Genomic DNA, 27,839 nt, shown 5'->3' with positions numbered 1-27,839 from the left:
TCCAGGAATACAATGATGGAAGGTATCCTTCCACAATGTATTGTATTCTTCACAATGTATTCCTACGCCCCTGTGAGAAAATAGTCCCTAGTCTCACTTTTGGCATTGCTGTGTGAGAAATTTTCCCACACAGCAATTGCCATAAAGTGAGACTTTGAACTCTAGTAACCTCAGTGATGCACTGCAGGAGCCATTGTCTCCTGTCAGTGTGTCACTGAGGGTCCTATACAGCAGTGACATCACCCGATGTCACTGTTCTATAGGGGAGATCGTCATGGGACCCTCGTTATTAATTGGACTACGGCGGACAGGTAGTATACGGTTTATTATTTTACGTTTTTTGAGGCGCTGAAGTATGGTAAGTATGGTTAAATGAAGAATATTAAAATACTTTTTTCTGGCTGTGTTTTTTTTTTTTTAACTCTTTCACTACTATAGGATTAATAATGGACAGGCGTCTTATTGACGCCTCCCCATTATTAACCAGGCTTAATGTCACCTTACAATAGCAAGGTGACATTAACCCCTTATTACCCCATATCCCACCGCTACAGGGGAGTGAGAAGAGAGAAGCTAAGTGCCGGAATTGGCGCATCTTACAGATGCGCAATTTCTGGGGCGGCTGCGGACTGGTATTTGTAGCCGGGGGGGGGGGGGGCAATATCCATGGCCCCTCTCTAGGCTAGGATTATCAGCCCGCAGCTGTCTGCGTAGCCTTTCTGGCTATAAAATATAGGGGGACCCCACGTCATTTTTTTGGGGGGGTCCCCCTATTTTAATAGCCAGTAAAGGCTATGCAGAGAGCTGCGGGCTGATATTCATAGCAGGCTACAAATATTGGCCCCCGGCCGTCGGCTTTCCCCCTCTGGCGCAGAAAATTGCGCGGGAGCCCACGCCATTTTTTTTTTTTTTTTTTAAACTGAACCATACTGTTCATTAACCCTAATAGTACGTCAGCTGGCAGTATTCCCCGCTTTGAGGTGGGCTTCGGCGGTGAGCCCACTTCAAAGCCGCAACATGTCAGCTGTTTTCAATACAACAAAAAAAATTTACATGATCGCTAATCGGCGTAGCGAGAAAAAAAAAATCAAAAGCCAAAATTATGTTTTTTGGGTCGCAGCGACATTGCATTAAAATACAATAACGGGCGATCAAAAGAACGTATCTGCACAAAAGTGGTATCATTAAAAACGTCATGCGGCATGCAAAAAATTAGCCCTCACCCAACCCTATATCTCAGAAAATATAGACGCTACGGGTATCGGAAATGGCGCAATTATTTTATTTCTTTTTAGCCAAGTTTGGAATTTTTTTTCACTACTTAGATAAAAAATAACCTAGACTTGTTTGGTGTCTATGAACTCGTAATGACCTGGAGAATCATAATGGCGGGTCAGTTTTATGTTGTGTGCACACGTTGCAGATTTGGGTGCAGGATTTTCTGCACAAAATCTGCATCTCCTTGCAGAAAACGCAGCTGCGTTTTTGATGCATTTTTTTCACTTTTTTTTCACGTTTTTTGATGCTGGTTTTTTGTGCTGTTTTGATGCAGTTTTTGGTGCGGTTTTTGGTGCGGTTTTGATGCAGTTTTTGGTGCGGTTTTGATGCAGTTTTGGTGCGGTTTCGATGCAGTTTTTGGTGCGGTTTTGATGCAGTTTTTCTGCGGTTGTCATGCGTTTTTGATGCAGTTTTTGCTGCGGCTTTGATGCAGTCTTTGATGTGGTTTTGATGCAGTTTTTGCTGCGGTTTTGATGCGTTTTTGGTGCAGTTTTTAGTGCAGTTTTCATGTAGTTTTGATGCAGTTTTTGGTGCAGTTTTGATGCCTTTTGATGAAGTTTTGGTGCGGTTTTGATGCTGTTTTTGGTGCAGTTTTCTTGTGTTTTTGATGCAGTATTTGGTGCGGTTTTGATGCATTTTGGTGTGTTTTTGGTGCAGTTTTGATGCAGGTTTTGGTGCAGTTTTGATGCGTTTTTGGTGCATTTTTTGCACGGTTTTGATGCATTTTTATAAAATGTTGGTGCGGTTTTTGCGTGGTTTTTGTGTGTTTTTGAAAGCTAAATAAAGATATATTATTGAACAAAAAAAAAAAAGATTTGTGATGTCATTATTGTCCAACCTCCTCTTTTATATTTGTCCAACCCACACTCAATTACACACAGATAGACAGATAGATGAAATGGAATGGGAACTCCGCCCCCTCCTCCCCGCTCATCACAATGGGCAGCGAATGCGTTGTGAAACTGCATCCGCTGCTCACGTTGTGCTAAATTTAGCACAACGTCCGTCGGTACGTCGGAAGTGTGAAAGTAACCTTACATCCGAATTAGCTGCAGATTGGATGCTACGTACTTGTAGTCTAATCGGATGATGCCTGCACACACCCCCCAAAAGACCGCTGCACAGCCCCGCACACACCCGAACAGCCCGCAGACCCCGCCCTCACACACATACACGCACACAGTCACCGCCCACACACTTCCCTTCTCCCGAACTGCAGCATTTCTCGGACCCACATTCGCAGCAAAACTGCAGATCTTTTTTACATCTGTGGTTTTGCTGCGGATGTGCCCGACTCAATGAAAGTCTAAGGCCGGAGTCACACTACAGCGAGATAAGGCCGAGTCTCGCAGGTTAAAAACAAGCTCTGGCACCGGCACTCCAGAGCGGAGCGCGCAGCTCCATGTATTGCTATGCGGCTGCACACTCCGCTCCGGAGTGCCGGTGCCAGAGCTTGTTTTTAACCTGCGAGACTCGGCCGTATCTCGCTGTGTGTGATCCCGGCCTAAGGGTGCAGAAACACTGCAGTTCGGCACAAAAGAAGTGACATGCTGCGGGAAAAAAAAGCTGCGTTTCGGTGCGGCCTTTTCCGCAGCACGTGCACAACAAGTCTGCAGCTCCCATAGACTTACATTGGTTGTGCACTACACTGCGGATTTGATGCAATTCTGTGCAGCAAAAAACCCTGTGGATCTGCAATCAAATCCGCAACGTGTGCACACAGCCTTAGCATTTAGGGAACCTAGCAAAAAAGCCAAGCAAAAAACAAGTGTCGGATTGCACTTTTTTTGCAATTTCATCGCACTTTGAATTTTTTTCACATTTTCTGTTACACGACACGGTAAAACCAATGATGTCGTTCAAAAGTAGAACTTGTCCCGCAAAAAATAAGCCCTCACATGGCCATATTGACGGAAAAATTATGACTCTGGAAAGAGGGGAGCAATAAATGAAAAAAGGTCCAGGGGTGAAGGGGTTTAGATACATGGATATGGACATATCTATGGAAATAGACATAGATATATCTGTATGTATTCATCTATCTATCTATCTATCTATCTATCCATCCCATATCTATCTATCTGTCTATCTATCTATTCCATATCTGTCTATCTATCTATCTATCTATCTATCTATCTATCTATCTGTGTGTAATGGAGTGTGGGTTGGACAAATATAAAAGAGGAGGTTGGACAGAAATGACATCACAAATCTTTTTGAAGCTAGAGGAGGGAGGGGTTTGGAGTGGGTGTGGTAGGTTCGTCCTGAGTGGTCAGTGCAATGCATCATGGAACTTGTAGTATTAGAGCACAATAACTCAGGAGAAAGGAAGTTGTCGATTAACTCCATGAGAGCTGGATCCAGCACTGAAGATGTGCTGCTACAGCATGATAAAAGGTAATATTGCTAAAATAAACACAGTAGATGTTTTCAGTGGCACATAATAGCAAGATTTATGGAAAAAAAAAATTATTGCAGTGGACAACTTCTTTAACACAACAGCAGCTCTGCAAGACAGATTTTAAGTTATTATTGTTTCTCTAATTTTTTCTACACCATGCAGAGCTGTAATTATGTTAGGAACACTTTCACCAGTAGGAGGAACTACATGTAAGAGGTAGGCAGGAGAGTAGAGGGAGATTTCTGAAGTTCCCCCCAACAAGCAACTTCGCAAACAGTTGCAATCAAAATTATACAACCCCCTTTCCAAAATAGCTTTATTAGCAAAATCTACAAACTTTTTTTCTGCGGTTTGCAATAAAACAATAAATCAAAGAATTTAAATAGGTCAACAAAACTAATATAACAAGTGGTTACTCCAAATTCAACACAAAATTACACTGTCGATGACTTGTGCAGCCTCAGAATTATTCAACCTCTTAATGAAAATTGTCTGTACCACTTAAGAGCACCATTGGCTGTTATAACCTGCTGCAAACGTGAAGAATAGTCAGACACCAGCTTCTGTCAGTGTGAGGAATCTTAAGAAAGAAGAAAAAAGCCCAATACATAGAAGATGTGCACACCTGATTAAATAATAAAAATATGCCTTTATTAATATTAATAGACAAAAGGGAAATAAAACCATTAAAAACCACACAAGGTGTAATACAACCACATCCCTAAATATTACAATGAGTCTACCAACTACAGTAGTAATAAAGATATACCATAAAGTAATGCTGATAAAGACCATATGTGAGTGCCCACAGTATGTACAGCATAATAGCAAAAATCACTATGTCTAATAATAGTATAGATGAAAAAGTCATGGGCTAAATCAGCCCATATAACCAATACTGAAGACCGAAGGTAAAATACCATAAAAAAAGAAAAATGTAGATATCAATATACAGGTCTATGAAATGCATCTAACCCCCATGGGGCCGGGAATCACCTGGAATTGCTCTCTCATGGGAGGACACACTGCTGACAGTATGCATAAATGGGAGTCCCAAATAAGATGCCGAGTAATAAGTAACACACAAAAATCAATATGCGATATGCAATACACAATCTGCCTGATCCTAATGGGCTACAGAAAGCATGCCCAACCCAATGAGCAATAATGGTGAGATAAGGCAAGCAGAAGCCATCAAGAGAAGGGGCAGCAGCCAAATGGAGAATGGGATAGGTCATGTGATAGACACATGCAGGAAGTCAGCCGCCTAGATCATGTGGTGGCGTCAAAGGAAAAAGAGTTCAGCTGAGGGCAAATGTCTCTGCCCCTAGTACGGAGGGTGTCACAAGCCGCGGTATGTTAAGAAAAGCAATGTGATCAGCATCAGGCATTGAATCACTATGTGAAATAAAGAATAAAAAAAATCAAGTTTAAATGTTTGGAACAGCATATGGATATGTGAAATATATGCACGGTATGTCAAAAAGCTATCTATAAGGTGTGTCCGAGGTCTAGCCATGTGTAGCAAAAGCCCTGTGACATCAGGGTACTTGGAGTAATTGGAGTAAGAAAACCAGAGATAGTTCCACATACTGTATGTGGGGAGTATGGACTATTTTCGGCGCATATATCTATATAGCTCTATCATGGGTATATACAGGTGCTTCTCACAAAATTAGAATATCATCACAAAGTTAATTTATTTTAGTTCTTCAATACAAAAAGTGAAACTCATATTATATAGAGTCATAACAAACATAGTGATCTATTTCAAGTGTTTATTCCTGTTAATGTTGATGATTATTGCTTACAGCCAATGAAAACCCAAAGGTCATTATCTCAGTAAATTAGAATAATTAACAAAAAAACACTTGCAAAGGCTTCCTAAGCATTTAAAAATGTCCCTTTGTCTGTTTCAGTAGGCTCCACAATCATGGGGAAGACTGCTGACTTGACCTATGCCCAGAATGCAGTCATTGACACACTCCATCAGGAGGGTAAGCCATAAAACGTCATTGCAAAAGAAGCTGGCTGTTCACAGAGTGCTGTATCCAAGCATATTAATGGAAAGTTAAGTGGCAGAAAAAGGTGCACAAGCAACTGGAAAAACTGCAGCCTTAAAAGGATTGTTAAGAAAAGGCAATTAAAAAATTTGGGGGAGATTCACAAGGAGTGGACTGCTGCTGGAGTCATTGCTTCCAGAGCCACCACACACAGACGTATCCAGGACTTGGGCTACAAGTGTTGCATTCCTGGTGTCAAGCTAATCATGACCAATAGACAATGCAAGAAGCGCCTTACCTGGGCCAAGAAAAAGAACTGGACTGTTGATCAATGGTCTAAGGTGATGTTTTCAGATGAAAGTAAATTTTGCATTTCATTTGGAAATCAAGGTCTCAGAGTCTGGAGGAAGAGTGGAGAGGCCACAATCCAAGCTGCTTGAGGTCTAGTGTGAAGATTTCACAATCATTGATGGTTTGTGGAGCCATGTCATCTGCTGGTGTAGGTCCACTGGGTTTTATCAACACCAAAGTCAGCACAGCAGTCTACAAGAAAACTTTAGAGTACATCATGCTTCCCTCTGCCGGCAACCTTTTGGAGATGGAAATTTAATTCTCCAGCAGGACTTGGCACCTGTCCACACTACCAAAAGTACCAATACCTGGTGTAAAAACAACAGTATCACTGTGCTTGATTGGCCAGCAAACTCACCTGACCTTAACTCAGAGAATCTATGACCAAACAATGCAGACAAGCTGAAGGCTGCTATCAAAGCAACCTGGGCTTCCATAACACCTCAGTAGTGCCACTGGCTGAACACCTCTATGCCATGCCACGCCGCACTGATGCAGTAAGTGATGCAAAAGGAGCCCCGACCAAGTATTGAGTGCATTTACTGAACATACATTTTAATAGGCCAACATTTCGGATGTTAAAATCATTTTTTCAAGCTGGTGTTATAAAGTATTCTAATTTACTGAGATAATGACTTTTGCGTTTTCTTTGGCTGTAAGCCATAATCATCAACATTAACAGAAATAAACACTTGAAATAGATCACTCTGTTTGCAATGACTCTAGATAATATATGAGGTTCACTTTTTTGCATTGAAGAACTGAAATAAATTAACTTTTTGATGATATTCTAATTTAGTGAGAAGCTCCTGTGTGTAAAATATATGTATTATATATACACATGATAACGTCTGGTGACTTTTTCTCACTCAAAACTTTAGTTATATTTTGTCAGCGGTTCTCTTGTAATTTTGCAATAACCATCTGGAAAGGTCGTATTTTCTCCAGACTATTTTTCTTCTCCTGGACTTTGTGACACAAGTCTTGGATAGGACTGATTATTTCAATAAAATAGAGGAAGATTCTGACCTTTGTGTTATTATAGGCCATGTGGCTGCTTGATTTGTTCTATGGTATATCAAAGTGGACACCCCCCTGATGAAAAAGACTGGGTGGCTGAAAAAGGCTCAATTTGATAAATTCACTTTTATATCTAGAGACCTAGAGACTTATTTACTAAACAGCGCAAAGGCATTAACATCTAACAGTGCCAGAAAGCACCTTGCAGGCATGAGTGTATTTGGGTTGTAAAAGGCATTGTGTGCTATGGGCTTATGGATCTTGACAAAACATGGTCCCGACTGTCTCCTGGTTCATTTGTTCGTGTCTTTGTTGGCCCTTTTATTTGGTTTTGAGCTGCCTTCAAAGGCTTGAACAAATATTCTTCGCAAGCACATTAATCACTAAAGGCTGACTGCATAGCCAGCTCAGATGTGAAGGTCTGCATGTTCTCTCCTTCATGTCTCTGTAAAGTATCTATATTGCTGTAGCTTCTGCTTTAACCCACTTGCACCTAAAAATAAAGGCACAAGTATACATCAGAGGAGAAGTAGTCATCCTTCCGCTTATGGGTTAATCTGTGGTCCAGCGTGTTCATCTGATGTCAATTACACCAAGGTTATAATATGGAGTAGGGCTTCAAGTTGTATGTTAGCTGTCTTCATGCCTTTATTCTCATCACCAACAGTTTATTAAGATGCCTTTTATTTCAAGGGGAAGAGACACAACAATGGTTTTCTAATAAAGTTTGAAAATGAAATCTTTTGAACGCTGCAGGTGCATTATGCCCTTCAGAATAGGTTAGATTTAATGAAATGTACACTCTCTTCCTCCTATCACAACGCTCTTTGTAGAGTTGCATCTATTTGATATTTATTCTCTAATGCATGAAAATAAAGCCACCTCGCCTTGTAAAGTATGCGAAAACTTACAGGAGCCTAAAAAAATCATAAAACTGGTATGGACTCACTAGAAGTGCCAATAATATTAACCTCCATGCTGACTGCCCTGAACGAGCCATCAGTAGACATAAGCTATTTTACAACAGACAGTAATCTGGAGACCAGTGACAGACTACTGACTGCTGTATTTTAGAACATTGAAACATGTGAAAGATCCAGGGATGAGGAGTTGGAGCGAGTCTACAGAAATTGGCTATGTGCACACGCTGCGGATTACTCTGCAGATTTTTCCAGACTGACCGCGGATTTACCACATTTTTTTTGGGGGGGTTTTATGCACATTTCACCTGCGGTTTTACACCTGCGGATTCCTATTATGGAGCAGGTGTAAACCGCTGTGGAATCCGCACAAAGAATTGACAAGCTGCAAAATAAACAATGCTACGTTTCAGAGCGTTTTTTTCCGCAGCATGCGGATTTTGTTTTCCATAGGTTTACATGGTACTGTAAACGCATGGAAAACTGCTGTGAATCTGCAGCGGCCAATTCACCGCAGTTCCGCAGCAAAATCCGCAACGTGTGCACATACCCATAATGTGCATGTAAACCCAGCCTAATTGTCAAGGTTTTCACTTGTTTTTGTCTTTATGTATCCTCTCTGCCAAGTTGTGTTTGCATTATATGCTGAATATACAAAAACCATTGAAAGGGTTCTAACAAACAGTAACAGAATAACATAAGCTTGTATCGTTGAGGGTGGAGGGTTTCTTAAGTTCTTAGTATAGCACTTGAAGGGGCTAGATTGTATAGTAATGACCTTAAAAAGTTTAGATACTGAGGATATGAAGTCACATAGAAAACCAATGGCATCCTGTGTTACTCAAACTGTAAATCAGCAGATATAAATATCGTGGAGCTCCACAACACATGCATTGATAAAAGTTATGTCATTAAAAGAGTCATTCTCAACTCCTCACACAGTACATGTATTGTTTCGTGGCATGTAAAATTCCCAAACAATCTTGGCTTGGTCAGCAGATTCAAGACACTGTTTTCTGCCACATCAAACACAATGTCTTCTTCACTGGGACACTATATAGGCTGACGAGTAATCCAGATACATGGAAAGTTGTCAAGAACGTTTCTAGTTTTCTCTCAAGTCCAACTAAACTCTAGATGCAGCAATAAAACGCCAGATGTTTTCAAAGAGGAAGCAGCGGACACTGGGTGGTACCTTTGGTATAAAACAAGGGAGTTAGTGATTATTCGGACTTGGTAAAAAGTTAGAAGAGTTCTACCAACTTAGCATGCATCTGGACTAAAAGCTCCCATAGCCGCCCAGTGAAGAAGACGTGTATCTGGACTAATTTCTGAAAACATCTTTAAACTCAAAAGCATTTAGGACTTGCACTTGCAGTAAAAGTAATGGATCGTGTGATGCGAGGCTGTAGTAAGTCATATCCAATAATCCCACTATAATCCCAACTCAGTGGGAATGTGAACAATGCAGCCTATGACATGAACCAACAGATATAGCAGGAACATAGTCCGAGAACCGGCCAAGTGTCAGAACTAGTGATGAGCGAGTATACTCGTTACTCGGGTTTTCCTGAGCACGCTTGGGTGGTCTTCAAGTATTTGTTAGTGCTCGGAGATTTAGTTTTTGTCGGCGCAGCTGCATGATTTATGGCTGCTAGACAGCGTGAATACATTTGGGGATTCCCTAGAAGCCAGGCAACCCCCACATGTACTCAGGCTGGCTAGCAGCCGTAAATCATGCAGCTGCTTTGACCAAAACTATATCTCCGAGCACTAGCAAATACTCAGAGACCACAAGAGCGTGCTCGGGAAAACAGCAACGAGTATAATCGCTCATCACTAGTCAGAACCAATATGGCTGCTAGACAGCGTGAATACATTTGGGGATTCCCTAGAAACCAGGCAACCCCCACATGTACTCAGGCTGGCTAGCAGCCGTAAATCATGCAGCTGCTTTGACCAAAACTATATCTCCGAGCACTAGCAAATACTCAGAGACCACAAGAGCGTGCTCGGGAAAACAGCAACGAGTATAATCGCTCATCACTAGTCAGAACCAATAGAAGCTCCGGTATACTTATCAATATAAGACAAATGACTGCAAACGTGACTTTTTAGAGGTCCTAATGTACAGTGTGCATATCACATCTTGTACTTATAGCAATCTATAAAACAAATTATTACATATGTGTTATTATAATATACATTTTGATTTTGGAGAAGACTTGAACATAAACGCAAGATTTAGAGGTTTTGCAAAGCAGGCTTCAGAAACATTATAACTAGTGATGAGCGAGTATACTTGTTGCTCAGGTTTTCACGAGTATTTGTAACTGCTCGGAGATTTAGTTTTCGTCGGGCACAGCTGCATGATTTACTGCTGCTAGACAGGCTGAATACATATGAGGAATGCCTGTTTGTTAGGGAATTCTCACATGTATTCAGGCTGTCCAGCAGCCATAAATCATGCAGCTGAGGGAGGAGAACTAAATCTCCGAGCACTAACAAATACTCGGAGATCACCCGAGCGTGCTGGGGAAAACCCAAGCAACGAGTACCCTCACTCATCCCTAATTATAACCAAGTCTGTCCATTCCTGCCTGAAAATGAACTCAGTGAAAGAAGATTGTGAATTCCAGCTGCATTACATGAACTGCATCTATATCTCTGCTTCAACGTCGCTGTAAGGAATTATATTGATAAAGTATTGGAAAGTATTTGTGAGTACCAATAGAAATATCTCTGTATATCACTGTAGATCGCCCATGTCTGTATGTTTGATATTTTGTTGCCTGTTCTTCTACCCTGGTTAATATCTAGTTCCAGTATTTCCCCCTAATTAGTCTGGGTATCAAAAGCACATGTATTTGTAATCCACATTTACCGGTATATGATAAATGTCAGATGAATAGCCATTTGTGTACTTCTTGAGCAATTTGCATCCATTCATGCATTTAGACTAAGGAATAATTGCAAAATAACATATAGCAAACACATCGATTATTGTGATATACAGTGGGGCAAAAAAGTATTTAGTCAGTCAGCAATAGTGCAAGTTCCACCACTTAAATAGATGAGAGGCGTCTGTAATTTACATCATAGGTAGACCACAACTATGGGAGACAAACTGAGAAAAAAAAATCCAGAAAATCACATTGTCTGTTTTTTTATCATTTTATTTGCATTTTATGGTGGAAAATAAGTATTTGGTCAGAAACAAAATTTCATCTCAATACTTTGTAATATATCCTTTGTTGGCAATGACAGAGGTCAAACGTTTTCTGTAAGTCTTCACAAGGTTGCCACACACTGTTGTTGGTATGTTGGCCCATTCCTCCATGCAGATCTCCTCTAGAGCAATGATGTTTTTGGCTTTTCGCTTGGCAACACGGACTTTCAACTCCCTCCAAAGGTTTTCTATAGGGTTGAGATCTGGAGACTGGCTAGGCCACTCCAGGACCTTGAAATGCTTCTTACGAAGCCACTCCTTCGTTGCCCTGGCGGTGTGCTTTGGATCATTGTCATGTTGAAAGACCCAGCCACGTTTCATCTTCAATGCCCTTGCTGATGGAAGGAAGTTTGCACTCAAAATCTCACGATACATGGCCCCATTCATTCTTTCATGTACCCGGATCAGTCGTCCTGGCCCCTTTGCAGAGAAACAGCCCCAAAGCATGATGTTTCCACCACCATGCTTTACAGTAGGTATGGTGTTTGATGGATGCAACTCAGTATTCTTTTTCCTCCAAACACGACAAGTTGTGTTTCTACCAAACAGTTCCAGTTTGGTTTCATCAGACCATAGGACATTCTCCCAAAACTCCTCTGGATCATCCAAATGCTCTCTAGCAAACTTCAGACGGGCCCGGACATGTACTGGCTTAAGCAGTGGGACAGGTCTGGCACTGCAGGATCTGAGTCCATGGTGGCGTAGTGTGTTACTTATGGTAGGCCTTGTTACATTGGTCCAAGCTCTCTGCAGTTCATTCACTAGGTCCCCCCGCGTGGTTCTGGGATTTTTGCTCACCGTTCTTGTGATCATTCTGACCCCACGGGGTGGGATTTTGCGTGGAGCCCCAGATCGAGGGAGATTATCAGTGGTCTTGTATGTCTTCCATTTTCTAATTATTGCTCCCACTGTTGATTTCTTCACTCCAAGCTGGTTGGCTATTGCTGATTCAGTCTTCCCAGCCTGGTGCAGGGCTACAATTTTGTTTCTGGTGTCCTTTGACAGCTCTTTGGTCTTCACCATAGTGGTGTTTGGAGTCAGACTGTTTGAGGGTGTGCACAGGTGTCTTTTTATATTGATAACAAGTTTAAACAGGTGCCATTACTACAGGTAATGAGTGGAGGAAAGAGGAGACTCTTAAAGAAGAAGTTACAGGTCTGTGAGAGCCAGAAATCTTGATTGTTTGTTTCTGACCAAATACTTATTTTCCACCATAATATGCAAATAAAATGATAAAAAAACAGACAATGTGATTTTCTGGATTTTTTTTTCTCAGTTTGTCTCCCATAGTTGAGGTCTACCCATGATGTAAATTACAGACGCCTCTCATCTTTTTAAGTGGTGGAACTTGCACTATTGCTGACTGACTAAATACTTTTTTGCCCCATTGTACTTACATGTAAATGGCCTTCCCTCTTGATGTGAAAATTATAAACCACTTATAGTTATTGTCAAAACCTTCAGTAAAGGAAACCTTTTACCACAACTCATTCACAAGTGTTATTAATTCAGTATCTGTGAACAGGGTGACCTGGACGTGCATTACCAGTTGAGTTCTGATGTCAATTTCAGTGTTGATCAGGAAAATGTATGTGATAATGTACTGTAATGTATTAGAAGTCACCTTGGATTTGTGGAAGCAGTCTAAATAAAAGCCCTTATAAAAGTATACTTAAAGCACTACAAAGACTACAATTATCAGCCATATATCTGTAATCATGGTTTTACTGTTATCTACATCATGAATACATATATTGAAGACCTCTGTCTACTCTACACGTAGCACAACTGAAGTGTCATTTCCATCAACTTCTCTTAAAAGGAACCTATTAGATGAAGGAAAAAGACTAGCAACACGGTCCTTTAAAAAAACAAAAAAAAAAAAACAGTGTGCTTGAGTAAAGGACTCATGGTCCAGACTCACTGAAGTGGAACCTCAGCACACCTAAAGAAAATGAGACTATAGGGTTTGGTGCAGTGTTAATTTATTTTGATCCAGCAAGGAGTCAAAACCAAATATGGTCCTATGTTTTGACCAAGAGTGGTCTTTGTCAAGGACATCTGTGTGTAGCAAAAGCTGGGGACCAGGAAATGCGGCAGGGTGTGAGCTGTGGGAACCCGTCACGTCCCAAAACTATTAACCTTCAGATATACAATTAATCTGCAGGTTAACACCATTCCAAAGCTGCCCGGACGCTGCACTGAAAGCCCAGGTAATGGAGAGAAATTAACTTTCTTCCTCCCGGCAGCCTATGGCTTTCAGTTATAGAGGCGTGGCTTTAGTCATAGCTCAGTACATAGTGAGCGGCAGCTGTAACCACGCCCTGGCATTGACTGATAGCTGGCTCCATAGTACATCAGTACAGAGTCGGCTGTCAGTCATTGCCGGGGCATGGTCACAGCTGTCGCACACTGTGAACTGAGCGGTGACAAACTTTAGAGGGAAGCTTTAGAACACCATTAACCTGAATATTAACCCCATAACTGCAGGTTAATAGTGTTTTGGGATGGGACACGTTCTGCAGTGAGATAAGGAGAGTAGACTGTCAGTCATTACATGTCTCAGACTGGTAACAGCCCCTTTCATTTAAAATAATCTCTGAACGTATCTCTGTATTCAGAGCATAGATCTTAAAAGCTCATTTACATATTAAGAAAACATGGATTTCTCTGGAATAAGACCTCATTTTATTCAAGTTTTACAGTAAGAGCAGTGAGACTATGGAACTCTCTGCCGTATGATGTTGTAATCAGTGATTCATTACTAAAATTTACGAGGGAACTGGATACCTTTCTTGAAAAGTATAATGTTACAGGTTATATACACTAGATTCCTTGATAGGGCGTTGATCCAGGGAACTAGTCTGGTTGTCGTATGTGGAGTTGGGAAAGGAATTTGTTACCCAATGTGGAGCTTAATGTTTGCTGCATTGATTATTTTTGCCTTCCTCTGGATCAACATGTTAGGGCATAATAGGTTAGCAGATGGGTTGAACTAGATGGACTTAAAGTCTTCCTTCAACCTTAAAAACTAGGTATGTTACTATGCATACCTATAAAGATGGCTTGGGGAGGGGTGGGTTGATCCTACTGACAGATTCCATTTTGTCAATTGTTTATAAAGGGTTGATTTTTCAAATAAAATGTAGTCAATATCCTCAGGATGAATATCTTTAAACACAAAATAACAAAATATTCTATTCCTTCTACCTCCAACTCTAGGAGTACTAGGCCCTCTACTAGCCAGAGTGGAGACCAGCCAACAAAAAGCAGCTCGTGTATGGCGACTCCAGCCCATCTAGTTTATTAACTACAATGAATTTTGCTAGTTGCAATTTCACTGACTACAACCATTAACTTCTCAGTTTTAATATAACATGTGGTTGCTGTGATAGAACAATCCTTTAATGTTATTAGATTTGTAACAGTTATTTTCTAATTCCTGTGCTATCTTACCATATGGAAATGTACAAATTCTTATACACAAGATAAAATTATTGAGCACTGCCTTTGGAAGTAGGGCTGATGATTTTATTTTTATTTTTTTGTGTTCACCAATAAGGAATAAAATATTGGTTGATATTTACCTGAAGTGCTGATACAAATTGGATAGTGCTGACGAAGGCCAGGGATGTTCCACTTGCAAAATTGAATCTAATCGTGTCCAAAAAGTGTGAAATATCAATCTTTATGTCGACAAACACATACAGCATTCGCATTCCATGAGTGGCATCAATGGGAACTGTAGGATGAAAAGTCAAGTGTTACATGTTGGAACACACTTCACATCGTAATCCTTAATGGGGTGGTCCAAAACTAAAGTTCAGTTTAATCCTAAATGCCTATTTAGTGAAATAATCGAATCGCTTTTCTAATATACTTTGATTAATAAGTCCCCACCGTTTCCGCTCTACGCTATCCAACTGCTTTATGTAGTTTTTACTTCCATTTTGATAAGGTTTTGTTTGATAATCCCTAGTGTATTCTGAGATACTCAAATGGCCCATCACCAGGGGGCTGGAACTGAAGTCATTGCTGCCGCTGCTGCTTTCCCTGCCTTGAAACAAAGTTTAATCAGTGACATATTTATCAGGGACTGGCTAGACCGACTCTACCGAGCACGCGATATAGTGTTACAGAGTGCTACTTCATTTGTTAGCTATGCATGTAGATGGCTACTCTTCGTATGCACCTGTGCACAGCAGTTTTATGTTTTGAATTGATGGTCAGTCTTTTGATATTTGCTCATATATCAAAGAGCCTAGGGCACCCATGACCATGTCGCTGTGGTTAACTGGTTGTCCCTCCTTGGAAGACCTGCTGTTAGATGCTTGACCCGGTCACCTAACCAGCACAATTTGATCTCTGTCAAACATGCTGAAATCCTAACCCCTTTTCTGCTTTTCTGGTTTTGAACACATCAACTATTTTTTTTTTTATAATTCTAAATTTTATTTGTTTTAATATAGGAAGATTATAAACAAATAATACTCCACAATCAAGAGATGTAAAACCATAAAACAGGTCATTTAGCAAACCCAAAATTAAAACATATGAATGGTGTTGATATCACAACACTCGTTCCAATACGGTAATTTTTTTAAATGTGAATATAGCCCACCCCTGGATAGGTAGCATTGCAACAAGATAATTACTGCCAATCACATCGTCTCTCAATGGGTTTAATATTATTTCTTATTATGTATATTTTCCCCCGATAAACAAGGAAAGAGATAGCTAAAAAATAGGGAAAAACTTGGGGTAGTTCATAATTCCACTTGGTGAAGAGATCATGACTAGCGATGAGAGAGTGTGCTTGTTACTCAAGATCTCTGAGCATTCACGGGTGTTCTCCGAGTATTTTGGGCGTGCCCGTAGATTATGTTTGAGTCCCCGCAGCTGCATGATTTACGGCTGCTAGACAGCCCGAATACATGTGGGAATTCCCTAACAAACAGGCAATCCCTGCATGTGTTCAGGTTGTCCAGCAGCTGCAAATCATGCAGCTGCGTGGACTCAAACAATCTACGAGCATGCCCAAGATACTCGGAGAACACCCAAGCATGCTCGGAAAACTCGAGTAACTTGCTCATCACTAGTCATGATATGAGAATATTAGCCACAGATATTATGTTAGAGAGCTCCAGTCTCCCCACAGGTTAATTCGGTGTTGAAGTGCATAGCTTATAAAAGTCTGTACTACCTTATCTGCAGTATTAATGTAATTGGTAAAACTATTACTTAATGGTAATGGCCTACTAGAGCCCCAAACCAGAAATAAATAAAAAAACAATTGAATAATGGTAAATTTTTATCAGAAAGTCTCTGCTCACATTGATTGTGCACAATCCTTTTCAGCACAGCAGTTATCTATCTAATAGCCTCATTATAAGCCGTTATACAAACGCCTGCAAATCCATACAATATCTCGAACACCAAAATGCAGCAGTTTTCCCACAATTCTCTTAATAATGCTGCTGCCATGAAAAATATATTGGTAGCGATCAAGTCACCATTGTCATTGGTGGGACTAAACAGAGGTGCTGGAATTCCTCTCCTGGAATGGAAAGCGGAGCATTGTGTTGATAATAGACAGGGAAAGTATGACTGATGTTATCTTTTTCAGTGAAAAAAAAATAAAAAAATTGTTCCTGAATTTAACAGAATGTGCTATCCATGATCACAGAACTGTCAGAAGTCAGTTTTTGTACTGCAAAAGAAAAAAAAAAATCTTCTTTTCACCATGTAGTTTCGTGTGACATAATAGCCGTCACAAAACTGAACAAATAATTGAGATTTCACAGATTTTTCTGCCCACTCCCCCAACCTACTATTTCCCCATTAAAATTGTTGAGCTTTTGAGGATTTTTATAATTGCAAAGTCAAGCTTCCATACAGGAGCTTGGTTCAGTATACTAAAACGTTATTATATACCATATACTGCCTCATCTATTTTTATGAAATGGTGTCATTTTGCTTTAATTATTGCATTATTGTTAACATTGCTACTTATGACTGTTGTGTTTGAACCTGTTAAACTGTAAACCGCTGTGGAATATGTTGGCGCTATATAAATAAAGATTATAATTATGAAAATCCTTGTCATGATTTTGGATCATCTTTGAATTCATTTTTTTCTTCACTTTATTTTTGCTTCTTAAACTCAAAATGAAACAACTATCTAAATACTATTCATTGAAAAGTTCCTATCATTTTGCTGCTGTAGAGTATGTGAAATTCCTTCACCTAGCTAGCTGCTCTGCTAAATCTGACACACATCTGTCAGAGCTCTGCTCCTGGTTCCATTAAAGGGAACCTGTCACCCCCAAAATGGAAGATGAGCTAAGCCCACCGGCATCAGGGGCTTAACTACAGCATTCTGGAATGCTGTAGATAAGCCCCGATGTAACCTGAAAGATAAGAAAAAGACATTAGATTATACTCACCTGGGCGGGCGGTCCGATCCGATGGGCGTCGCGGTCCGGTCCAGGGCCTCCCATTTTCTTAAGATAATGTCCTCTCCTTGTCTTCACACCGCAGCTCCGGCGCAGGCGTACTTTGTCTGCCCTGTTGAGGACAGACCAAAGTACTGCAGTGCGCAGGCGCTGGGCCTCTCTGACCTTTCCCGGTGCCTGCGCACTGCAGTACTTTGCTCTGCCCTCAACAGGACAGACAAAGTACGCCTGTGCCGGAGCCGCAGCGTGAAGACAAGAAGAGGACGTCATCGTATGAAGATGGGAGGCCCCGGACCGGACCGCGACACCCATCGGACCGGACCGCAGAGGGAACCGCCCCTGGGTGAGTATAATCTAGCCTCTTTTTCTCATCTTTCAGGATACATCGGGGGCTTATCTACAGCATTACAGAATGCTGTAGATAAGCCCCTGATGCCGGTGGGCTTAGCTGAAAAGGAGAAAGGATTTGGTGCACTGCAGATCAGGGAGGGGGAAAAGAATTACAATTTTTAGGGAGGGCAGTTAACTCACATTGTACTGTAGATAGGGAGGAAAATATATGATTCTTCGGAAGCTGTAGAAAAGAAATCACACAAAGAATGCAGCTGTGCTGATACATGAGAGCCATTGAATGCAGTAACATCATAGACAACGCATACCTCACATCCATCATGAATTTTTTGGAGGGACATTAGAGAAAAATATGAAACTAAGAGTAGGATAACAACTGCATATCAGGGGTCTGAAAAGCAATGAAAACTGTAGTCTGAAGCTCAGTGCAACTTTTTTAAGCAAATGTTTACCTTCACAGACCAGGAGCACAATTAAATTGCTATTACTGTTCAGTGATAATAGGGAATGGCTGTGAATTCTTAAAAACAAAAACCTGACTGTCACTATTGAGAGAAGAATTGGTAAATTTTTACTCAGAGAGCTAATCTGGATCAGAAGAATAGAGTTTGCACCGATGACACCATACTATTTGGAGTTCAAAAGGCAAAAGAAGTTGATTTTACTCACATCCATCGGACTGCTGAGTGTCAATTAGCACATGAAGCGGAACAATTAAAAATGGCATTTTCTTAAGTATATGAGGAAGTGGGAAAACTGATCTTATGAAGACGTTGCTGGAGTGAAATTAAAGAAAGCACATGGGTTTCGGATACAATTGATATTTGAAAACCAGTTTCCCTTAAAAAAAAAGGTTTAGCAAACCATTTGGATGCTTTAAAAGACCAAGGGAACAATCCCTCAACAAGATGTAAATGTGCTACAATTATAATAATGTGTAGCACTGCATCTATGGAGGAGTGGTGTCCTATCAACAAATCTGATGACCAATGTTACTACTGTAAGGCTATGTGCACACGTTGCGGATTAGGCTTCTTTCACACTTCAGTTGTTTGGCATCAGTCTGCTCCGACATGGTGATGGATCGACGGATCCGTCACAATTGTTGAGAAAACGGTTCTAACGGATCCGTTTTTTTGACGGATCCGTTACTTGGGGGTTGTCTGGGAAAAGTATCTACTTTTTGGAGCATGCGCAATTGAAAAAGTGGACTGGGGCGATGGATCCGCCAAATGACGGTCGCGACAGATCCGTCGCCCATAGGCGGCCATTCTATGGAATGGCGGACGCGACGGACCCATCGCGAGCCGCCATTTCGGCGCAGACAAAAAACATTATAATGTCCGTCAATATCTAGATGACGGATCCGTCACATAGCGGATGGAACGGACGACCATCCGCCACAATCCGTCGCTAATGCAAGTCTATGGGAAAATAGCGGATCCGCCCAAAAAAAATGGCAGATCCGCTATTTGACGAAAACGGGGGATTCAAACTGACGCCAAAAGACTGAAGTGTGAAAGAGGCCTTAGCCTCTTGAATTTTTTGTGCGGATTCTTCATCTCTTGGCAGAAAACGCAGGTGCGGATTTGATGTTTTTTTTATGCGGATTTTGTGCGGATTTCTTGCGTTTCTACCCCTGCGGATTTCTATAATGGAATGGGTACAAAATGATGCAGATCCGCACAAAAGTAGTGACATGCTACTTCTTTTAATCCGCAGCGTTTCCACATGGAATTTTCCGCACCATTAGCACAGCATTTTTTTCTTTCATTGATTTACATTGTACTGTAAATCACTTGCGGATCTGTAGCGTTTCTGCACGGTAAAAAACGCTGCGGATCCGCAGGAAATCCGCAACGTGTGCACACAGCCTAAGTGGTCACTTCATTTCTAACATGTATGTGACCCAGCATCAGTTTCTCGTGGTGCTAGTCCATTAGCACCATTGGGAGAGGACATAATATACATATAGGGCATAAAAAAACACCTTATAGAGTAAAGGTCCTTTCTTCAAACTTGGTCATGTTGCACCAATCATCTATTGATATGTAAGACCAAGGGGGAAGGTAAGGAAGGATAAATTTGTCTATTGGGATATATAAAGAAGCAAAGGGCGGGATCATAATTCTTTGCCATGTTGTATTTTAATAGTCCTCCACTCAAGCTGGTTGCCCAGCCTTATACTACAAGTCTACAGACAATCTATGTGAGCACAGACTTGCAAATCCTCACATTAAATGCACTGCGGGCTTTAAGGATTCTCCAGTGTCGGCTGCGGGAGTGGGCGGCCATGGGACCACAAGTTTGTGAATTGCATGCATGCAGTCATGTGCTGACTAGAAGGGCTTGGTTTTGCTCAATTCGAGTGTATTGAACGAGGCCAAACAAGTCTAGTCGGAATCTGGCCGGAAGTATGCAATTCGCGCCCTTGCAATCACATGACCACCCACTCCTGGCACCAGAGAATCATCACAGAGCGACATGTGAAGATTCCCAAGTCTACAATCACATACTGTGACTACAGACTTGTAGCCTAAGACGGGGCAACCCCTTTAACCTTTGTTGTGTACAATTGCACGCTAACAATATTTTATGCTATTATTCCTCATGACACGAATACCTTATCATTTACACTGTAACTTTTCTGGAGCACCATGAGTAAGGCTCACATACAGGTGCTATTAGCAGATAATATAAAAATTTCATTTTAACAGTATGCAACCTTAGCTAGGTACTCGGCTCAAGCACCAACTTCATTTTCCTTACCTGAATCATTTTTGGGGCAGTTTAGTGATCTCAAAATATGATTGAGCCAACAGCTACTATCACCCTACTGTGATTACAGATGGATAATGACTCTACGGGAAAGCAAGGCTAGGATATCTAAATATATCTGTCCTTTATTAAAGCAGATTAGTCACCCGGCTATGAATTTCTAAGGGCCAGCAGGATTGTGTATCTGTCCTATTCAGTATACCTACAGGAAGAATGAGTCTAGCATAGGGCTTAGTGGCCAGTGTAATAAATGCAAGATTGGATTTTTTTTTTTAAATAATATACACCGTGTGCAGAATTATTAGGCAAGTTGTTTTTTAGAGGATTATTTTAATTATTGATCAACAACTATGTTCTCAATCAACCCAAATGACTCATAAATATCAAAGCTTAATATTTTTGGAAGTTGGAGTGGTTTTTTTTTTAGATTTGGCTATCTTAGGAGGATATCCGTTTGTGCAGGTAACTATTACTGTGCAGAATTATTAGGCAACTTAAAAAAAACAAATATATTCCCATCTCACTTGTTTATTTTCACCAGGTAAACCAATATAACTGCACAAAATATAGAAATAAACATTTCTGACATGCAAAAACCAAACCCCAAAAAATTAGTGACCAATATAGCCACCTTTCTTTATGATGACACTAACAGCCTTCCATCCATAGATTCTGTCAGTTGCTTGATCTGTTTACGATGAACATTGCATGCAGCAGCCACCACAGCCTCCCAGACACTGTTCCGAGAGGTGTACTGTTTTCCCTCCCTGTAGATCTCACATTTTATGAGGGACCACAGGTTCTCTATGGGGTTCAGATCAGGTGACCAAGGGCGCCATGTCATTATTTTTTCTTCTTTGAGACCTTTACTGGCCAGACACGCTGTGGAGTAGTTGGAGGCATGTGATGGAGCATTGTGCTGCATGAAAATCATGTTTTTCTTGAACGATACCAACTTCTTCCTGTACCACTGTTTGAAGAAGTTGTCTTCCAGAAAGTGGCAGTAGGTCTGGGAGTTGAGCTTCACTCCGTCCTCAAAAAGGTCCCACAAGTTCATCTTTGATGATACCAGCCCATACCAGTACCCCACCTCCACCTTGCTGGCGTCTGAGTCGGAGTGGAGCTCTCTGCCCTTTACTGATCCAGCCTCTGGCCCATCCATCTGGCCCATCAAGAGTCAGTCTCATTTCATCAGTCCATAAAACCTTTGAAAAATCAGTCTTAAGATATTTCTTGTCCCAGTCTGGACATTTTATCTTATGTTTCTAGTGCAAAGGTGGTCATTTTTCAGCCTTCCTTACCTTGGCCATGTCTCTGAGTATCGCACACCTTGTGCTTTTTGTTACTCCAGTAACGTTGCAGCTCTGAAATATGGCAAAACTGGTGGCAAATGGCATCTTGGCAGCTTCACGCTTGATTTTCCTCAATTCCTGGGCAGTTATTTAGCGCCTTTTTTGCCATACATGCTTCTTGCGACCCTGTTGGCTATTTGCCATGAAACGCTTGATTGTTCATTGATCACGCTTCAAAAGTTTGGCAATTTCAAGACTGCTGCATCCCTCTGCAAGACATCTCGCAATTTTGGACATTTCAGAGCCCGTCAAATCTCTCTTCTGACCCATTTTGTCAACGGAAAGGAAGTTGCCTAATAATTACGCACACCTTATATAGGGTGTTGATGTCATTAGACAACACCCCTCCTCATTACAGAGATGCACATCACCTGATTTACTTAATTGGTAGTTGGCTCTCAAGCCTGAACAGCTTGGAGTAGAACAACATGTATAAAAAGTATCATGTGATCCAAAAAACAACTTGCCTAATAATTCTGCACACAGTGTAGAACATGTAAAATATCACATATTAAAAAACACTTAAGATAAAATGACTAATTTAAACAATTGCGAAAATGGTTGCAGTAAAGCATGTCGATATGAAATACATGAAAATGTGAATAGCATAATGGCTTTTGAATATTAGGAAAATTCATAAGAAACGCTTAGCACAAAATTTGGCCAAATAATGTGAGCCCAACAACCATCGTCAAGGAGGCCTCGTAAATCTGATGGGTCCCTGACCTCCCGGCCCAGTGTGAACACTTAATTGGTGAAGGGCAAAGTGCTCAGTCAGAAAATTTTGCATATAAATAACAGAAAAACTGACGGAATGGACCCATCAGATTCACGAGGCAACCTTGACGATGGTTGATGGGCTCACATTATTTGGCCAAATTTTGTGCTAAGCGTCTCTTATGAATTTTTCTAATACTCAAAATCCATAATGCTATTCACATTTTCATGTATTTCATATTGACATGCTTTAACACAATTGAGCGCAACCATTTTTGCAATTTTTGATATTTAGTAGTCTTTTGGTATGCACCTGTTCAGACTAGTTCTTGCAGCTTCAATCAGTTTTTCTGTTATTTATAATTTAAGCAATAAGTCTATTTCTGATGACTCTTGTGTCAAAATCAATTTTCCTTGTGAAAATACCCATAGGTTTTAAAGGACACCAATGAGAGTTATGCAAGGTCTTCTAGAAAAAGACATCTACAGTTAGTTTTACCATTACAGACATTTTCTAAATGGCAAATCTCTATGACTATCTCTATATTACTCCATTGAATATTCGCAAGTGCTCAAGCCTTTCATACATAGCACTCAACTGCTTGCATTTTAATGTCCCCCAGTAGATGCCGTCTTTGACAGCTTAGAAACCGCGCTCCAGATCGCACCTGCTATTTTAACCAACAGCACATTGGAGATGAAAATTTCTTCTTAATAATGGAGGGAAAATTCTTGAAGATAAATTAGAAAATGGTAATACTTTACAATAAGAAAAAAAAAATCATTCTTCAACTTTGTTTCGAGTAGAGGTTGAAAGCACATTAATCTCGGTGATTTTCTCATAATTACTTAGCGCCCATTCACAAAGCCAAAACAATGATCAATGACTATTATCAGTGTCTGTATTTCGGACCAAATTCCTTTGATACTTTTGCATATAGTTCAGTATATGCGGCACATCCAATAAATTACCTACCGAGAGAGCGGTCAGATTAATGTACTCCATGGTGGACCAAATAGGGGAACGCCTAACAATGTATTAGTATCATGTATCTAGTAAGCAGTAAAGCAGCCTTTACTTTCACAGCAGCTATATATAATTTGTCAAATAATTCCTGAACTGTGTATAGTAGGATATTAGATCATTCTTCATAAATAAAAGCCTCCAGTTACTCCACAAAGGTGAAAATGTAACCTGCATTCTGCCCTCCAAACATATAAACCGTCCCATAAAGTCTAAAACTGGCTTCATCTAAACTGTAGAAATCCCTATAAAGTCTCAAAGATGTTTTACATCTGGAGATGGAAAAAAAAATTTTTTTTGTTAGATCAGGATTGGAATCTGAGAAAAAAACACTCAGTGACCCTCTTTGTTGTGCTTTATTTTATTTTTAATAACACCAACTGCTATAAATCTAATAGATTATGTGCGCATGGAGTCTTTTTCCTGAGAGTTTTTGGAGAAGTAACTAGGGCTGTGGAGTCGGTAAGCCAAACCTCAGACTCCTTAATTTCCATGACACCGACTCCACCTCCACGACTCAGACTCCACAGCCCTGACAGGGCGGACTGTGGAGTCGGTAAGCCAAACCTCCGACTCTGAAGTTTCCATGACACCGACTCCACCTCCACGACTCAGACTCCACAGCCCTGACAGGGCGGACTGTGGAGTCGGTAAGCCAAACCTCCGACTCTGAAGTTTCCATGACACCGACTCCACCTCCACGACTCAGACTCCACAGCCCTGACAGGGCGGACTGTGGAGTCGGTAAGCCAAACCTCCGACTCAGACTCCTTAATTTCCATGACACCGACTCCACCTCCACGACTCAGACTCCACAGCCCTGACAGGGCGGGCTGTGGAGTCGGTAAGCCAAACCTCCGACTCTGAAGTTTCCATGACCCCGACTCTACCAAAATGGGCTCTGACTCCACAACTCCAACTCAACAGCCATGACAGGAGCTGTGGAGTTAGTAAGCCAAACCTCCGACTCAGACTCCTCAATTTCCATGACACAGACTCCAAATCCACCTCCCTGGAAGTAAAGGACGTATGCTGATATAATGTTACTGCTGTACATACCATTGTTTTTGGCAAGACATATTTAGTATGTGATTATTATGAGACATGTAGGAAGCAATTACTTTATACTGACCACTGCATTATGCACTTTATTGAGATAATAGACTTGCAATGTGCTCCATCTGGGCAATAGATTTATGGGGATGTCATTGATCATCATTAGAGCTGATGATCTTAGGTCATTAATCACTAACAGGGTATCTCTATTTACATTTTTCACATGCACTATACTATTGATGCCCCTTACTAATATAGGATTACCTTAGGTAACTTGGTTCGGTGTTTCAAGATACCACCCTGTATCATACCATGTTCAGCATACAGATTTTGTATTCTAATTAGCGATGAGCGAGTTTACTCGTTGCTCGGGTTTTCCAGACCACGCTTTGGTGGTCTCAGAGTATTTGTAGTTGCTTGGAGATTTCGTTTTCATCGCTGCAGCTGAATGATTTACAGCTGCTAGCCAGCCTAAGTACATGTGGGGGTTGCCTGGTTGCTAGGGAATCCCCACATGTAATCAAGCTGGCTAATAGCTGTAAATCATTCAGCTGAAGAAAACTAAATCTCCAAACAATAACAAATACTCGGAGATCACCCGAGCGTGCTCGGGAGTACACTCTCCCATCACCAATTCTAATGCATTTTTGAGCAGACGTGAAAGCCCTGTTTTGTATTGTATATAGCCACATGTATTTAAGGGAATGTGTTGTCAGAAAATAAAAATGTTTAACGCATTAAGTTAATGTAACGTATGATGTGAAATGTATGAGGGCTTGTTTTTTGAGGGATGAGTTGTAGCTTTGAAAGTCACCGTTCATTTTACCATATTATTGTTATTTTATTGTGTATGGGAAAATGTGAAATAATTTCACGTGTGGTGAAATGGTTAAAAAAGTCATTCCGACAGTTTCATTTTTACATTTGTTGTGTGCTAAAAATGTCCAGGCTTAAAAAATATTCTGAACTTTGCAACCAAAAAAAAAGAAAATTGTTTTGCATCACCATTTTCTGAGATCTGTAACTTTTTTTTATTTTTCAGTCAATGGGGACGTGTGACGCCTATTTTTGTGTTTGCCATTTTGCATGGCTAGCTGGCATTTTTATTGATACCGTTTTGTGGTAAATACCACATTTTGATCACTTTTTATTGCATTGTGTGTGGTAAGTGCAGTGACAAAAAAACCAGTTTAGGTGTTTTGACTTTTTTCTTTACAGTTATCAATATGGGTTAAAAATTTTATATTTTGAAAGATGGGACTTTTACGCATACAGCGATCTTCTAACTATATTTTCTCAGAAACTCCGATGTGTTTCACAGAAAAGTATAGCTGCCTCCAATTGTACAATCAGGCCCTAATTCATCCTACCCGAGGTTTGGACAGATTCCCTTTAAACTGATGAGTTCCGCAGCGAAAACACTGGTCATAATGATAGAACATGGACGCTACTGTGTAGAGGATCCAGTATTCTGCATTGTAGGGTGCAGTGGGAACCTACCCAGCTCAGCTGTGACGGTCTGTGGCACTACGCTGGGCATAGATTTCTATCGTTTATTCTATACTTGTAGCTATATCCATCCATTCACCCATCGGCAGCCAATATCTAGTTCACATCTGAATCTGTCTCTATATATCGATATACATCAATCTAGGTCTCTCACTTTATTAATGCAGTGCTTAAAGCACACATTTTCCTTACTACTTCAGAAAAGCTGTGATAATCCAGGAACACACAGAACAGATGTTCCTCTCTGAAATTAGTAAAAACAGTTCAATGCTTAGAAAAGGTAAGTGAACAGATCAGGGCTGTGAAGTAATACAGACGTCCCTCATTCAGAAAATACACACAAAGCACAGAACCTGAAACGCTACACGTCTCCTCAGGACCAGATCTACTTCCACTCCAGACCCTTGTTTTATTTGGGTTATTTTGGGGCAGATTCCATCATGTTTAGACTTCAAAGTTCGCCACATCTGGGACTTACTGACAGTTTCCATGGCAACAGGATACGGAGCACAGGAACTCCAGAGTAAGGCTTCGACGGGCCTAGCTACCGCGCTCAGCTCCTAACACTGTGTCATGTAGAGCCGGCCTGGGAGAACTGCCCAATGTTACCCTCACAGGCACTGCAAGGACAGAGGCCAAAATAAAAACAATGCGTGCGTAGGGTAAGAAAGGCAAGCACTATGTGAGGAAGACAAGGCGGCCACACTACTGGGAGGATGAAAGGGTTAATGAAAACCCAAATCACACAGCACGGGCTACAGTAGACATATGGCACAGCAGAGAATGTGCCCCTAGCACACATCTCACAGTACAGAATATTGTTTGTACAGCAGGTCCATGCAATGTTCACAAATCAGTAGCATCCAATCAAACGTCTCCATGTAACAATCTGACGGCAGCGATAAAGGCCCAAAGGGGTCCTCATAACAGGGTATGTCCAGTTTCAGTCAGAGTTAACACACTCATGGCAACAAAACAGTGCTACAGATCATGCCTTTCTTAAAGGGGTGCTATCCAGTATATTTTTGAAGCAGTTGTCCACTACACATATAGACACACACACACATATATATATATATATCATATACATATAGTGGGGGAAATAAGTATTTGATCCCTTGCTGATTGATTTTGTAAGTTTGCCCAAAGCAATGACATGAAAAGTCTTTAATTTTAAGGGAAGGTTAATTTTAACATTGAAAGATAGAATATCAAAAATAAAATCCAGAGAATCACATTGTATAAATCATATAAATTTATTTTCATTTTGCAGTGAGAAATAAGTATTTGATCCCCAACCAACCATTAAGAGTTCTGGCTCCTACAGACCAGTTAGACTCTCCTAATCGAAGCACGTTACCTGCATTAAAGACAGCTGTCTTACATAGTCACCTT

General features: G+C 40.8%; 1 protein-coding gene across 1 annotated transcript in view; it reads right to left on the bottom strand.

Annotated features, from left to right (window-relative positions):
* DPH1 (diphthamide biosynthesis 1) overlaps positions 1 to 27,839 on the bottom strand; it is a 326,351-nt gene that overhangs the window by 103,763 nt on the left and 194,749 nt on the right. Inside the window, exon 5 of the mRNA XM_077294484.1 lies at positions 14,790 to 14,944. Within this exon, the coding sequence (XP_077150599.1) occupies positions 14,790 to 14,944 (155 nt within the window). The remainder of the gene's footprint in view (positions 1 to 14,789; positions 14,945 to 27,839) is intronic.

This window comes from Ranitomeya variabilis, chromosome 3 (genome assembly GCF_051348905.1).
Source record: "Ranitomeya variabilis isolate aRanVar5 chromosome 3, aRanVar5.hap1, whole genome shotgun sequence".
In the NCBI taxonomy this organism is placed as follows: Eukaryota; Metazoa; Chordata; class Amphibia; order Anura; family Dendrobatidae; genus Ranitomeya; species Ranitomeya variabilis.
The sequence above is the reverse complement of the archived record's forward strand: the minus strand, read 5'-3'. Positions and strand labels throughout refer to the sequence as shown.